Source organism: Pungitius pungitius, chromosome 5 (assembly GCF_949316345.1).
Source record: "Pungitius pungitius chromosome 5, fPunPun2.1, whole genome shotgun sequence".
NCBI lineage: Eukaryota > Metazoa > Chordata > Actinopteri > Perciformes > Gasterosteidae > Pungitius > Pungitius pungitius.
Window position 1 is genome coordinate 20,965,533 of NC_084904.1, and position 14,026 is coordinate 20,979,558.

General features: G+C 49.0%; 2 protein-coding genes across 3 annotated transcripts; one reads left to right on the forward strand and one right to left on the reverse strand.

Annotated features, from left to right (window-relative positions):
- Positions 1 to 2,363: 2,363 nt before the first annotated feature.
- rnft2 (ring finger protein, transmembrane 2) lies at positions 2,364 to 8,504 on the reverse strand. Of its 2 annotated transcripts, none has more exons than XM_037482755.2 (10): positions 8,344 to 8,504; positions 8,131 to 8,211; positions 7,447 to 7,985; positions 7,269 to 7,345; positions 6,630 to 6,730; positions 6,178 to 6,331; positions 4,046 to 4,195; positions 3,637 to 3,731; positions 3,461 to 3,562; positions 2,364 to 3,352 (listed from the first exon to the last, which is right to left on the reverse strand). In XM_037482755.2, the coding sequence occupies exons 2-10, from the start codon at positions 8,175 to 8,177 to the stop codon at positions 3,181 to 3,183; spliced, it is 1,437 nt and encodes a 478-aa protein (XP_037338652.2). In that variant the 5' UTR covers positions 8,178 to 8,211; positions 8,344 to 8,504; the 3' UTR covers positions 2,364 to 3,180. The 2 variants fall into 2 exon arrangements, with proteins under 2 accessions (XP_037338652.2, XP_037338653.2); XM_037482756.2 differs by having other exon boundaries at positions 3,666 to 3,731; positions 8,344 to 8,502.
- A 69-nt stretch (positions 8,505 to 8,573) lies between these two features.
- On the forward strand, positions 8,574 to 11,251 carry spring1 (SREBF pathway regulator in golgi 1). The gene is made up of 5 exons (XM_037482763.2): positions 8,574 to 9,219; positions 9,624 to 9,780; positions 9,877 to 10,028; positions 10,124 to 10,237; positions 10,616 to 11,251. Exons 1-5 carry the CDS (start codon positions 9,124 to 9,126, stop codon positions 10,697 to 10,699), a joined length of 603 nt encoding a protein of 200 aa, XP_037338660.1. The 5' UTR covers positions 8,574 to 9,123; the 3' UTR covers positions 10,700 to 11,251.
- The last annotated feature ends 2,775 nt before the right edge of the window (positions 11,252 to 14,026 follow it).

Genomic DNA, 14,026 nt, shown 5'->3' on the forward strand with positions numbered 1-14,026 from the left:
GAACAGCGTGTTGCTGTACATTGGTTCCGCTATCTTTTAATTCCGCAGTTTTATTATAGGATGTGATACATGTTTCTGTGGCCATAGCTGGAAACTGTTCTGAGAATAAATAAAAAGTGCTTCACGTTTCCTGCCAGTTGGAAGGTCCTATTTGTTATTTGTCATATTTTACTTTTTTTTCTTCTTCAAAATAACACATTTTATAGAAGGCGTCAAAAGGGAACACGATGTCCCACAACAAAAGACTCCTCAGATCAAACCAGACAGGAGAGATTCAAGAGTTAACCGTTGCCTCTCTCTTTTGAGAAAAGATGATGTAAACCCCACACCATGTGACACGGGAATGAATAATACAGGAGAGGGGGGGAGAGAGAGAGAGGGGGAGAGAGAGAGAGAGAGAGAGAAAGGGGGGGGGACGCAAACACAGTTAAGGTTCGTTGAGAGGAGGGAAGAGGTGTCACATATCCCCGAGACTTAAAAGAGAAAAGACTTGTTGTGCTCTCAGAGAAAACCATGTGCTGGCTACCGAACGACCAGCCGCTGCTCCTGCCCGGAGACTCCACCTGCGGCGCCCGCCGCCCCTCGCCGTGCTCGGTGGCTCAGCTGCTGGCGTCGCGCCTGCGGAGGATCGGGGACCAGCTGGAGGAGAAGAGCCGGACCGCCGGGCGCCCGGAGAGCGGCTCGGGATCCGGCTGCGGGGGCAGCGCGGAGCCGCTGGCGGCCGGGCGGGGCCACCCGACGAAGGGCTTCCTGTCCGCTGCGCTGCACTTGACCGCGCTCGCGCTGGTGGTCGCGAGGCGACACCTGTAGGGCGCGAGGCGGCGACCGCAGCAACAGGTGCGTGGGGCACGAGTCACGTCACCCGCGTGCTCGACTCGAGTAAACACGAGCCCGAAAGTCGCTGTTGTAATTTTAAAAACGTGGGGAAATGGTTTAGGGATGAGTACAAATCTGTTATGTTTTATTATAGCCGAAATGTATACGCAAAAATACGATGTAATGAATAAGAAAGTAAATTACACGCTTAATCTTTTGACACAAGTTTTATTTCCGTGTTGAGGAAAGGTCTACATCCTGAAGTGAATTAATTAAAGATAATTAAACGCGTTTATTTTTATTTTTTAGACGTTTCCACGGTACACGTCGTAATTATCAGGGGATCCAACAATCTAACATAACACGATACACAACTACCCCATTTCATGCAGTTATTCACCTTTGTTTTAAAAAACAGGTGTTGATGCTTTGAACTTTACAATAATTACGCATTCGGTAATTCAATTTTATGTTAAATGTAACCCCAATCAACAAAGCACATACACGTCATTAATGGAATTTTGTGATTTGTGAATTGTTGTTTTTGTCTCTAGTATGCTGTATACTTTAAAGCATCTAAAATATGTAATTGAATTTGTTTTTGACAAGTTTGATCAGATTTCTGTCGGGAACTAATATTGCATTTTCCCCGGTCTGCGTGAAATATTCCACCTTGACATGTACTTCATTTGTGCTCATTGAGTTTATGTGTCACACATTCTAGAGATGGATCCTTTTAGGACCGTGCACGCGGGGGAAAGGGCTCACGTCATTTGCACTTACAACCGAGGGACGCAGGAGTCGGAGGATGCGGTCCAGGACGGGAGGTGCGCAGAAAGGAGGATTTAAATCTGCGTTTCGTGGCCTTAACTTTGAGCCTGAAACTCTTTACGCCATGAAGACTTCCTCAGGCCCGATGCAACACTGAACCCCTGCAGTCACCCCCCCCGCCCCCTTCCACCCTCCCGGTTACAAAACGGTGATGTAATCCTCCCCCTGGTAGAGCGGAGGGAAAAGCTTACGCATAGGACTCCCTCTGAATCACCTTCCCACCACGTGAGTGCAGTCATGGCAGGCGGGGTTACACCGATTAGACCTTTAAATGCACTAAGCTTCATAATGCACTGGACCTTTTTTTTTTTTACATAACATGTGTTAATGTGAATACTGAGAGGATGATTGTTGGCATCGGTGTGCTCTACAGTGTTTAGACACATCCTCCTGTGCTTTAGCGTCATGTTTGTTAGGTGTCTTTTCATCTGATGCAGGACCTGCGCATCGGCAGTTGTGCTGGCTGTTATTTCTGGAAATAAGCTTTTGTCTGATATATCAAGTGTAACGTGAACAGAATTACTGAAACTTTGTCTTTTATAAAAGTGTGTGCTATTTATACTTTTTCAATATTTTGTATGTTTTTATTAGTGGGTTAAGTAATAAAAATCTTTCTGAAATACATTTTCTGCAGGAGTCTTTACAATTGGAGAAATACGCTGAGCTCAACGTGCTTTAGTTTCTAAATGAAAAAAACGTCACAGTGCAACGCACTCTGCATTCAAAGCAAGCCAGGAATGTATTCTCAAAGGAAATGATTCATATTAACAAGGTTCACATGGAACAACAAAGGAAATCATGACCGTGAGATGGAAGCTTATCAGACTTGAGCCTCCACTTGATGAAAAAGATAAAAGCAACGCATGCTAAGTGGAATCGATAAAACGCTTATCTAAATACCAAGAAAAAACTATTATGAAAATCATTTGATATACAAACAAATGTGCTGTGTGACTATATGACATCACAGGAACATTTTATTATGTGTTTAGTGTGAAATAAAAGCCTTATTTTACATGCACACAACAATGTGACAGATGCATCACAATAGTAAAACTGACAGTAGTCCAAGGGTAATTAATAATAATTTGGTTTCTGCACATGGCATCTAGCACCGATGTGCTCAACTTGTCACAGGTATATCTTTTTTCGGGGGGTGGGGGGGTCTCATTTATAACAGCTGCATAAGGGGCCTGAGAGAGAATCTTCTAGATCCTCTTCATGGGAAACAATGAAACCAGCCGGTCTTGTTCGTACATTCGTGTCACAACTAAAGGCCCCCTTTTGATCGTAAAACACATGAAGCAACTCAGAACTCCCTCATTGTCGAATTGTATTCAGCGATGTGCAACTTGAACGGAAAAACTAGAACAACAAGAGGTGCAAACCACGGATTGTAAGCAACGCTGTAAAGTATACACACTGGCAACGTGTAATGCAGCTGGATAAACACTCCATGAACGTCCATGTCCTCCTTTCAACATACGCAGGCATTTAGCGGTTTAATGAAAAGAGACCCCCTCCCCTCTGAAGCTAGAAAAGAAAAAAGATGCCACAGCGTGGTCCTCGCTCAGTAGACCTGGAAGTGGGCCGAGGTGGTGCCGTCCTTCCAGCAGCGCAGCGCCTCGATGGCGGTGGAGCGGCACAGCGGGCACGTTCTCTCCCGGTCGAACCACAAACACAGGCACTCCTCGCAGAACACGTGCTGCGGGAGGGGGAGGGGGGGGGGAGGAGGAACGTGTCTCTTTTAAATAAACCTCTCTTCAAATGTCATTAGAGGAGCAGTACGACACCTTTCCCCAGAGGCCCTCACCTGACAGAGCAGGGCGACGGGGTCTCGGAAATCCGCCTGGCAGATGGCGCAGGCGTCGCCCGCCTCGCTGCACTGCTGACCGCCCGCCCTCGCCCCGTAACTCTGCACGACAGAAAGGGGGGGGGGGGGAAAGCGTGACGCCGAGCACATCTCAACCCGCGGGTTTTTTTTTTTACCTGGACGCGCAGTGGTCCGACTCTCTGACCTGGGAGCTGCAGAGAATGGCCACCGCCTTCCGGATGGCCGCCACTCGCCCACAGATGTCAAAGGACTGCAGAGCAATAACAATAAAGACAAAGAGACGCTTTATTTCATCGGAAAAAAAAGAAAAAAACGAAACATGCCATTCTGTTTTGGCCATTCATCTACTGAATATGTAGACATTGCCTTTAACACACTTAAAGAAAAACAAGCCCATCAGCAGCATCCGCTGAATCACTGGAGTATTAAGAGAAGACTAAAATTGTCACGATCTCTAAACTAAAACCCTTTTTAACAAAGCGTCATCATATTTTATCCACCTCCTCCTTGCTTTGATTTCTCCGTGCTGAGCAGACTTGAGAAACACTATCAAACGCAGATGACCTTGCAGAGGCTGTAGATGATGATGAGAGTGGCTCCCAGGAAGTAGCTGCTGGACGGGTCTTCTCCCATGATGTACTTGTACCACAGCTGGATGGGGACCAGTGCGCGAAACAGCTGGCTCAGCTCCTCTATCAGCAGGTAGAATTTACCCTGGATGAACAGAGAAAAAGTGCATTAGTAGCGGAGGCCTCTCTTGGTGTTTCTTTCCAAACACTTGTGTCCAAGGGGCTCTGGTTTAGAGTAAATAGACAGTGGAGCAGGTTGGGGTTTAAGGCGGGGCTACCTAGTGATTGACAGGTCGCTGACCGGCCCGTTGCGGCCTGCTAGTCGTTCCTCTTCAACCTTTTCAGCTTCTAACAGTAAATTCTCTTCGATCGTAGCTCCAATCCTCTCATCTCCCATCCTCAGCTCAAAAAAACAAAAACAAGATGGCGACAGCCAAAACACCCATGTCGAGGCTTCAAAACCATGTTCCACAAACCAGTGACATCACCACGAGGTCCACTTCTTTCATACAGACTACGGCGCGGCAGATGGCAGCGACTGGGAATGAGCCAACCTGATACTTTTTGTTACTAAAAAGCGCTTTTGAAGACAAAACATCAAAGACAAAAGGCGGCCTTTTTTTTTTTTTTCAAGGCTTAACCAAAGTTTGACCAAATGAAAAGAAAATGCTCAATGTGGACGACGTGCACGCTCCCTTTGATCCACTCTTCTTTTCTTTTTTTTTACCGTCGACAAAGCAGAAAGGAGCCAAACAGCTCCGAGGCGCTCTTCTATCTAGTGGAGAGCAGAGCGGGTATTAAAAGCTTAAAAACAGCGCGCCTGCAGCCCAAACATGGCCGCCGTCCAGAGCCGCCGCGGCCTCACGGCGGCGGCGCGGGGACATTTTCCCCCCACACACTGCGAGGTGGAAACTGGCAGCGGCCCGTTCCACCTGCTGCCCGCCGCCCGCCATCCAGCCCGAAGGGACCCCTTCACTTCATAACCCACAGGGGGACAGAAGGGCACCTCGGACCGGCCCCAATTGGACTGGGGACAGGTTAAAAAAACAGAGGCGAACGAAATGAAAGGAAAACTTGATCCCACTTCCCCCCCACCCCCCACGATGGCCCCCGTGGCGTCGCCGCAGCTCGCGTAATGACTTCCTGGATGCTCGCTGACAAGGATTGATGAGTGCGGGTAAAGAGTTCAGCAATTCATCTTCTGGATTGTCCCCCCCCCCCCCCTCCCCCTCCCCAGCCTGGTGTCCCACGGTGCCAATCACGCCCACGCAAAACAAACTGTCAAATCTTAAGTTTGGACAGGAGCCAAGGAGCGCAAAGGGGGGGGGGGGCTGCTTATTTGACTAAACTACACACAGAGACAGACATAACTTCACATTCTGATCCAAACGGCTGCTACTGAATTATTCAGTAAAACAATAAATGGTTCCTAGCCCTAATTAACCTGTGAGGCTCCTGTTGAACACCGTGGAGATACAGCCTAGGATTCCCTGAAATGAAGAAAGCTATCGAATGATTCACATGTGTGTACTATATCTGTGTGTGTGTGTGTGTGTGTGTGTGTGTGTGCGTCATACAGGTAATGGTCCAGCTCCAGGGAGGCATGACCTCACCCGTGCAATCCCCTCGAGGGGCAAATGAGCTCAGTGGTTCTGATAGGCCTGTAGGTCTGTTTATCAGTGGAAAATGTAATCCTAATACTTTGTAACCCACACACACACACACACACACACACTCTCATGCTCCTCCTCCCATCACAAGCAGATAACATATGACAGGTGTATAGCTGCACCTGCACCATTAGTACAAGGTGTTTTTTGAATTTAAACACACTAAACGTACGTTTAGTAATGGGTTTAAAAGGCAAAATGCACCTCTCAGTGCTCGTTACAAAAGGCCCGAACCCCAAAAGCTGCATTTATTGCAGTTTAAGCAAATGTCAAATGCACATAATTAAATGCATCTAAAAAATGCCTTTATAAAACGGCACGTAGAGCTCATTAGAGCTACAGTTCAGAGTAATGATTCCGGAAAAGATGTAAACTGCGTCTCCCGTGAAGAAACAATGAATAAATGTCACATTTTCTGGAGCTGTGAGGGTCAGAGGCATCAAGGTGGATGTCTTACCCTGGATTTAAAGGCCAGGAGGATCTTGGGCAAAAACAGGACAAAGCATTTCAGGCCGATGGTGAAGTACTTAAGGACAAAGTCGGTGAGGCCCACAGCCCAGATCAGGTTAAAGAAGTCAAAGCTGCTGAGGTTGGGCTTGGCGAATATGAGGCTGGAAGAAAAAGAAACGCGTCGATGAGTCGTTAGAGGCACATCCGCTGGTTTCTCACAGGATGGGAGAACGACGAGCAACGGAAAAGGCAAACGTAAAAAAAAAAAAAAACACAAAATACTCACAGGACAAGACCAGACAAGAACAGGAGCGCTCCCTAAAGGGGATGGAAGTCAAAATGAAATGACCCACGACACCGAAACGGATGGAAAAACCTAAAACACAACAAAAAGTTGAAAGAATAAGATGGCGGTGGCCTAAAAACACACGCTGTTAAAACACCTGTGCGCGCACTTACCTGTTGTGCAGCTCCTCGTGACTGAACGTGTAGTAGACGTACACGATGTTCCCCGCGAGGAACGTCACGATCCAGAGAGCAACCAGCACGGAACGCTCCGCCTGGCGAATTTACAGAGAAGCAAAACATGCGACATTACAACGCCTGCTTTAACGTCCTACATTTCTATCACATGGTGCTACGTGATCAGTCCATCTGACCTCGAGCTGCGGTGGATGTGCTCGCCTTTAGTTGCTAGGGACCCTCGGTGGGATTTTCTTTTTCACTTAAACTGAACATGCGTTCTCGGTGGTATTTTTGTAATGTATTTTTAAATAACTCAAGGGGACGAGGCCATGAAAAGCAACCCGGGTACTTCTATTTCCCATGTGACATCGGGCTCCATTGTTGTCCAAAACTACAAAAAAAGGAGCCCTTTTGTAATACTCACTAGTGTACTTAAAACAGCCCCAAAAGGCGCCCCATTAAGTCCTGTTTGATTGATTGATTCCTTGATTGATACTCTTCCTTTAGTGCTCTACGAGTCGTTCAACACACCTGAAAATATTCTTGCGTACAAAGACACAAGGTGACACGGGGCCTGCCCGTTAAAGCTCGGCCCGACTTTCACGCGAGCGAGTGTTCAAGTTGTCATCTCACCCTTAAGGACACTTGGTGCCTCACTGTGGAATTGGCATAGGCGAAGGTGCAGGCCATGCCCGCGCACACAGCGATACCTGCAGGAGACACGGGCAACATCGTCACCAACACACTCCCCCTCCGTCCCCCCCCCCCCCCGTGACCCGTGGCGGCGCTATTGCGACACCCGCCGGCGTACCTAGCTTATGCTGGAAGCACACTTTGGCCAGCAGGATGAGGATGAAGGGGAAGCCCCTCTGCAGCCACGTGACCACCGCCTTCAACTCCGACAGGGCCGGCGCCGGCGTGGACGGGTCCTCCTGGGCCTCCTCTCTGGGGCCGTGCCTCTCGGCGCTGCCCGCGGCAGCGGGCTGCTGCTGCAGCAGAGAGGGGGTCCTGTGCTGGAAGTGGTGGAGGTGGTGGTGGTGGAGGTGGTGGTGGTGTTGTTGTTGTTGGTGGTGGTGGTGCGGGGGCGGCCGGGGGAGGAACGGTCCGCCGTCCGTGCGGTGGGGGCCTCCCTCTTCTCTGGACGACGCCGTCATCTGGATGAAAACCTCGGGCGGGGAGCCCAGGACCAAGCCGGCCGCCTGGAACTGGGCGGAGGAGACGGAGCCGGAGGGCACACCCACCAGGCCGGAGAACATCTGCTGGGGGGAAGAGGGCGAGTCGGGCTTCAGGCAGTCGAACACACCGCCCTCATCCAGGCTGCTCTCTGATCCCAGGGTTTGGCTTCGGCTCCTGAGGGGCAAAATAGAAAAAGATTTACCCTTTGACGGCGTTGAAATGTTGCCATTAAACATTGGGTCACGTGCTCCGCATACATTTGGCCTCATAGACAATGAAAGGGCTCGCGCTGCTTCCGTCTGAGAGCTATCCTCCTCACCTGTCAGAGGGCATGCCATCCGTGTTGCTGCTGTGTCTCCTCTGCATGGCACACCGCTGCTCATCACCACATGGTCCAGCCCTGCGAATGACAAATCAACCGGTTCGGACTGACGAGAGGCGGACTGGCAGCGCCTCCTCTCCGGGTATTCCGCTCTGAGGCGCGTTTCATTCGTGAGAAAGTGAAATTGAATAATACCGCAGACGACTTTACCTGGATTCGTTCAGTGAATTGCCGCGCAACTGTTGGCATGTTTGGCGTCGGGACAGCTTTATGTGTCGCGTTAGCTGGGTTTGTTGACGCTGCGGCAGAGCAGTTCTAAAGACTTCCTGCGTGACGTCATTGACGTCGCCTATCCCTCACGTCAGCGTCCTCCTTCCCAGCACACCACATCCGGGTTAGAGACGTCACCCATGCGCCAATCAGCGTCCTCCTTCCCAACACACCACATCCGGGTTGGAAATTTGTTTTTGCAGATGGTGGATGTCAGGCTTCGCTGGAAAAACACGAACAGTTGCTGCTAGTTAGGCGTAACGTTGGACTGATTTGCTAGGAAAACTGCACATAAAGTCTGCGTCATAGTATATTAACGTTATTGTTCTCATCATCGGGGTGTAGCTTATCTGAAAGCGAATGCTAATGCTAACGACAGCTAGCTAGCAGGTTAACAAAACAGGCTTTTACGACGAGAGCCCGTTGACCAGCTGCCGAGCCGTTAACGGTGTTCAGCTGTACACAGCAGCATTCACATTGACAGACATTGTTGGCGTAACTGACAGCATACCAAACCTACAAAATGGGTTAGCTGGCCCTCGTAAAAAAAAACAACAACCCGACTTTCCTTGATGTTATTGATCATATTTGCTGTCAGTTACAGTCGGTTGACGTCAGTGTTTGAGGCTCTCGTCGCTGACTTGATTGGAGACCCTCTGGAGGTCTGATGTTTCGGACCTTCTCCGTCCACCCGCGACTCCCCAGGAAAGCCATGCTGTGATGATGGTGCTGCGGCGGTTACTGAGGAAGCGCTGGGTGCTGGGAGTCGTCTTCGGACTGTCTCTCATCTACTTTCTCACCAGCACCCTCAAACAGGTACCGGCACTGGGAGGAGGAGGAGGAAGAGGAGGAGGGGTTCTTCTGCAGCACGACAAGTTGTTACTCTATGTATGGAATAAGAGGGAGGGAGAGGGGTAATAAGCTGACAGATCGAGGATGCAGAATTCCTGCAAAGGCGATTTTGGCGGAAAACTTCATTTGAAATGTTGCCTCTCTATGAGGTAAACATCTTTGGCATTCATTGTACTTGGTACACAGGCACAATGAAAGCGCAAAGCAACCCATAAGCTACTTGTTTGTCCGATCAAGCAACCAGAACCCAAATATATTCTGTTTTTTGATGCAGGTTACCATAAGTTTAACAACAGGGGCTTGTGATTTCTCTAAATATTCTCTTGAAAGATTACATTTCACCGCTTCCCACTGTGCCACCTGTGCAGGAGGAGCGGACCATACGGGACCGCACGCTCCTGGAGGTCCGAGATCCCGACCATCGCATCCCGTGGAAAGTGCGGTTCAACCTGGGCAACAGCAGCCGACCGATGACGCAGTGCAGGAACTCCATCCAGGGCAAGGCGCTGCTCACAGACGAACTCGGTGAGTCACGACTCACGACGGGCGGGGGGGCACTAACGCAACGACGGTTTTGAATTCCCTCTCCGAGCAACGCGTGTTCTCGTCCCCGTTTCACAGGTTACGTCTGCGAGAGGAAAGACTTGCTGGTCAACGGCTGCTGTAACGTCAACGCTCCCAGCTCCAGGCAGTACATTTGCAAGAGCTGCCTGGCCAACGGCTGCTGTAGCATCTACGAGTGCTGCGTGTCCTGCTGCCTCCAGCCCGATAAGGTGATCCGTCACGCTAGGCGCGTTCCCGGGGCCTCCACCGCGGCTCTGGGTCAGACGCACACGCTCACGCGCTTGTTTGTGAACTCTTCCACCAGCAACCTCTCCTGGAGCGCTTCCTCAATCGAGCGGCAGAAGGTTTCCAGAACCTCTTCACCGCGGTGGAGGATCATTTTGAGCTGTGCCTGGCCAAGTGTAGGACCTCTTCACAAGTAAGGGTTGGAAAAGAAAAGGAAAATGTGGAACTCTGAGTTCATGGAGACAGTAAAAGAAGGGAAACTACAACTTGACAATTCAAGTCAATATTTCACTCGTCACAGTTACAGTTAAATAGGAGATTTGCACTTTGATGAATGTTTCTCCATTATGTAACACTGTAGTCTCATCAATTTGGATGTTACTTGGCAACTTTTAAATTGAAAAATTCGTAAAATCAGCCTTTTCAGCCAGGTTTCTGGAGCGCTATGAACGCTTTTTTTTTATCTGCTCCCAAGTAAACCCAAATTTCCTTTTTTGTTTTGTTTATTTAATTTTATAAAAAGAAAGAAAATACTTACACGTGTATCTTTGTTCCTTTTTATCTCACGCAGAGCGTTCAGCACGAGAACACATACCGAAACCCTCAAGCAAAGTACTGCTACGGCGAGAGTCCCCCTGAGCTCCTCCCCGTCTGAGCATTGGACTTTCCTCCCGGGTCCGGGGACGCCATTTGACGGCGGCAGGTCAAGAGGTTTCGGACACATCGAAGGTGCTCTGGAGGGGAGACGCAGCCTCTGAGACAATTTTGTGTCATGTAGGCAAAGAGATGGCGACATCTCAGACCTACTAAACTGGACGAAAGCTGTATTTAGATTCAGATTATTCACACTTCATAAGTGCTCCATACGTTCATCCGTGATGGCTCAGGATTGGCCTCAGACCGCTTCATGTCATGAAATAGGCTTCATGTCCTAATACGCGTTAACAGCAACAGTTTTGTTTTTTTAAAATCTGAAGTACAGCAAAGAATGTGTCGTTACTTCTGTGTGTAGTGCATGAACATATTTAATAAAAGTGAATGTGAAATTAAATGGTGCTATTTTAAATCTGTGTGATCATACTTTTATTTATTTTTTTATTATAAGCTGTTGGCTACAGGTGCAAAGAGGAGTTCGACATTGGATATAGTGTTATAGTTTCTCTCCGCTATGTAGAACATGTGGAACGGTGCTGATCTTCAGAACCACGAGACATCGGACGTTCTAAATCAAATATCAAATGATTCCTTCATTGGCCCAGGACCCGTGGGCCCACATTAATCTTGGTTACAGGGTTGTTGTCTGCCTCGTCCATCTGTGCACGGATCTCAACACGGTGATTGGAGTGCAGACCGGTGGCTCTGTGTAGGTGATTCCTCTCTCTCTCTCTCCTCGGGCAACGTGGGCCGCTCACCAGGGATGGGCGGCCCGAGCGCAACAATTAATCATTGTGAAGGCCCGAGTAAACAAACCGTCGTGATTAGGAAATGTACTCCAGCCCCTTTTAATTTGCCTCTTTGGCAAGTTGATTGATGACGGTCACATGGGAACGGTGCCGGCCAGTCGATTTGAACGAAGCCATTTGTTGTGTAGCTTTTTTTTAAAGGAATAGTTTGAGGTGAATGTTGATGGCGACCTTCGCCGATCTTCGTATTCAACTTTCAAAAATGTAATACTAATGCTATAAATAGTGGAAACACTAGGATTTACATTTACAGCATGTGCAGTGGGGCAAAAAATGAAAATGTCCCCTCAGGAAAATTGCATTAAATTGCTTGGTTTATTTAAAAAGAGTATAAAAACATAGTATTACAAATCGGCCTAAATCCCTTTACTTTTCATTTCCTTAACCATCCTCTTCTTCCCTTTGGTCTTTTCTACCCCAGATTTGCGCTCCAGCTGGTCCAGATAGACCGTGGATGTGTTCAGCAGAGTGTGGCTCCACTGCTTCTTCTCGAAGGCGTACTCGGGCACCGCGGGCGGGGGGGGCCTCGGGGAGCAGTGCCCCCCGAGGACGTGCCGCGCGCACCCCGCCAGCTGCCTGACCGAGGAGATGGCCCGCTGGAGCTCCTCGTGAAGCCCGGTGCTCTCCGGGTTGAGGTCGTCCCTCTGGTCGTCCAACACTTCCTGCAGGCCTTCGGCCATGAAGAGGAGGCTGCACTGGACCCTGGACCCGTTGGGGGGGCGCGTCAGGGGGACCTCGAGCTGGGGGAAGCCGGGGGGCCAGGTGCCCAGGTTCCCCCCGTTGGCCGTGTCCTGGGAGAGGAGACCAAAAAAAGGGTGAACATTCGTACCAAATCACAAACACGCGAGAAGCTCTCAGTCTGTCGAACAAGGTGATTCTAAACCCCACACACTCGAGCAAAATGTTAACTAAGCGCAAATGATGGAGGTCAAACAGGCAACAGTGATGAAGAGGCTTGTCCCACACACTGAAAAATAAAACGAATGCTGCTGTAGGAAATATGTGTCACGTTTAGTCCAAGAAAGTAACTCCTTACAGGCACTCAAGTACTGCGTGGATACAGCATCTCTACTGCATCTAACGATCCACTTCACCCGCTGCAACATAAACCGCTTCCTACGCTGACGCTCATCTCTCAATTTCATCTGTTGACAAATTGAATCACTTAACTCCTCCACTGAATACAAGACGAAGTGCGATGCGTAGCTCTCTACGTCCCTATCTGCTTATAAAGACTGCAACATTTTGGTTGTTTTCAGTTGTGACGTTTTAATGCTTCAATGCTGCTTTGTTCCGTTCAAACGGCTCCCTGTTCTGTTGGAACAAGCATCTAAATGCAATGACCCCCCCCCCCCCAGTGCTTGCACTGATGTGCTAGTTCAGCAGAAGTCTGAGCTCACCATTCTGCTGCTGGAACTGAACAAATGTCCCACAAGCCCCAGCGTGATGAAGAGCGTGACACACACACTCGTGGTGCAACGGTACTTACAAAACTATCCAAGCTCCCGGCCACCAGACTTCCGGTGAGGGCCGTCAGGTCCCTCAGTCTGCACGGGGCCGGAGACGCGGCCCCCGCGTCCGAGCTCCGGCTCAGAACCAGCATCAGCATCCAGACGCGCTCCGCCGTCAGGTACCCTGCAAAACACAAAAGCGAGGGGCACGTCAAACGCCCGGGCCGGCGAGGGCCGACGAAGGGGAGAAGGATCACGTGACACCGTACCTGCTCCGCTCTTCATTCTGCACTCCAGTCTTTGAGGAAGGTCGGTTGGTTCTCACAAGGCGACGTTCGTCGTTTTGTTGAACCTCTCGAAGGAGGGGCGTGAAGGCAGCGCAGAGGATAAAATCCCCCGATTTCTATCAAAGTCATATCCTTTGATGAACAAAAAAAAAAAAGAGGTAAAGCAGCGTGTGACAGGTCAACTGCTTTTTTTTCCACTTCAGGAAATGCTGCAGATCGCTGATGGGGAAGATTGGTCTAAACCCTAACCGTTTATCATTCAAACTTGTGTTTTTGCACCCTGGATAACTTTTATATTGCAAAAAACATTCATTAAAATAGTAATAATACTCTTTTTTTTTAAACCTAGCACCCGAAAAAAACCTGCTTTCACAAACAAGCATTGTGTGAACAGCTGAAAAGAGAATAATCAGATGAAATGCAATTTAAGTCGATACTGCTACAGTCTTTGGTTCGTTTATAGAAAAGACATAAGCCATGTGATCGATCACTGGCCTTTATTCACCTTGCATGTTTTTTACGAGTTATTACTCATCACTTCCAGTTAAACGGGAATGACATCGCTCACACACACACACGTCAGCAGGTGTTTTTGTAAACGACATTCACGTCACGGCCTCCTCTGCAGCCTCAGCCCACAGCGCTTCCTGTGTGCAGGTGCGACAATAACCACACTCACCGATATCCTATTCGTGGTATTCCACTTTAACAACTACGTAACTTTTTGGTGTCTGGTGGTAAATGGTGAAGTAATTTTAAGTAAAAAACAAAGCCAAACTCA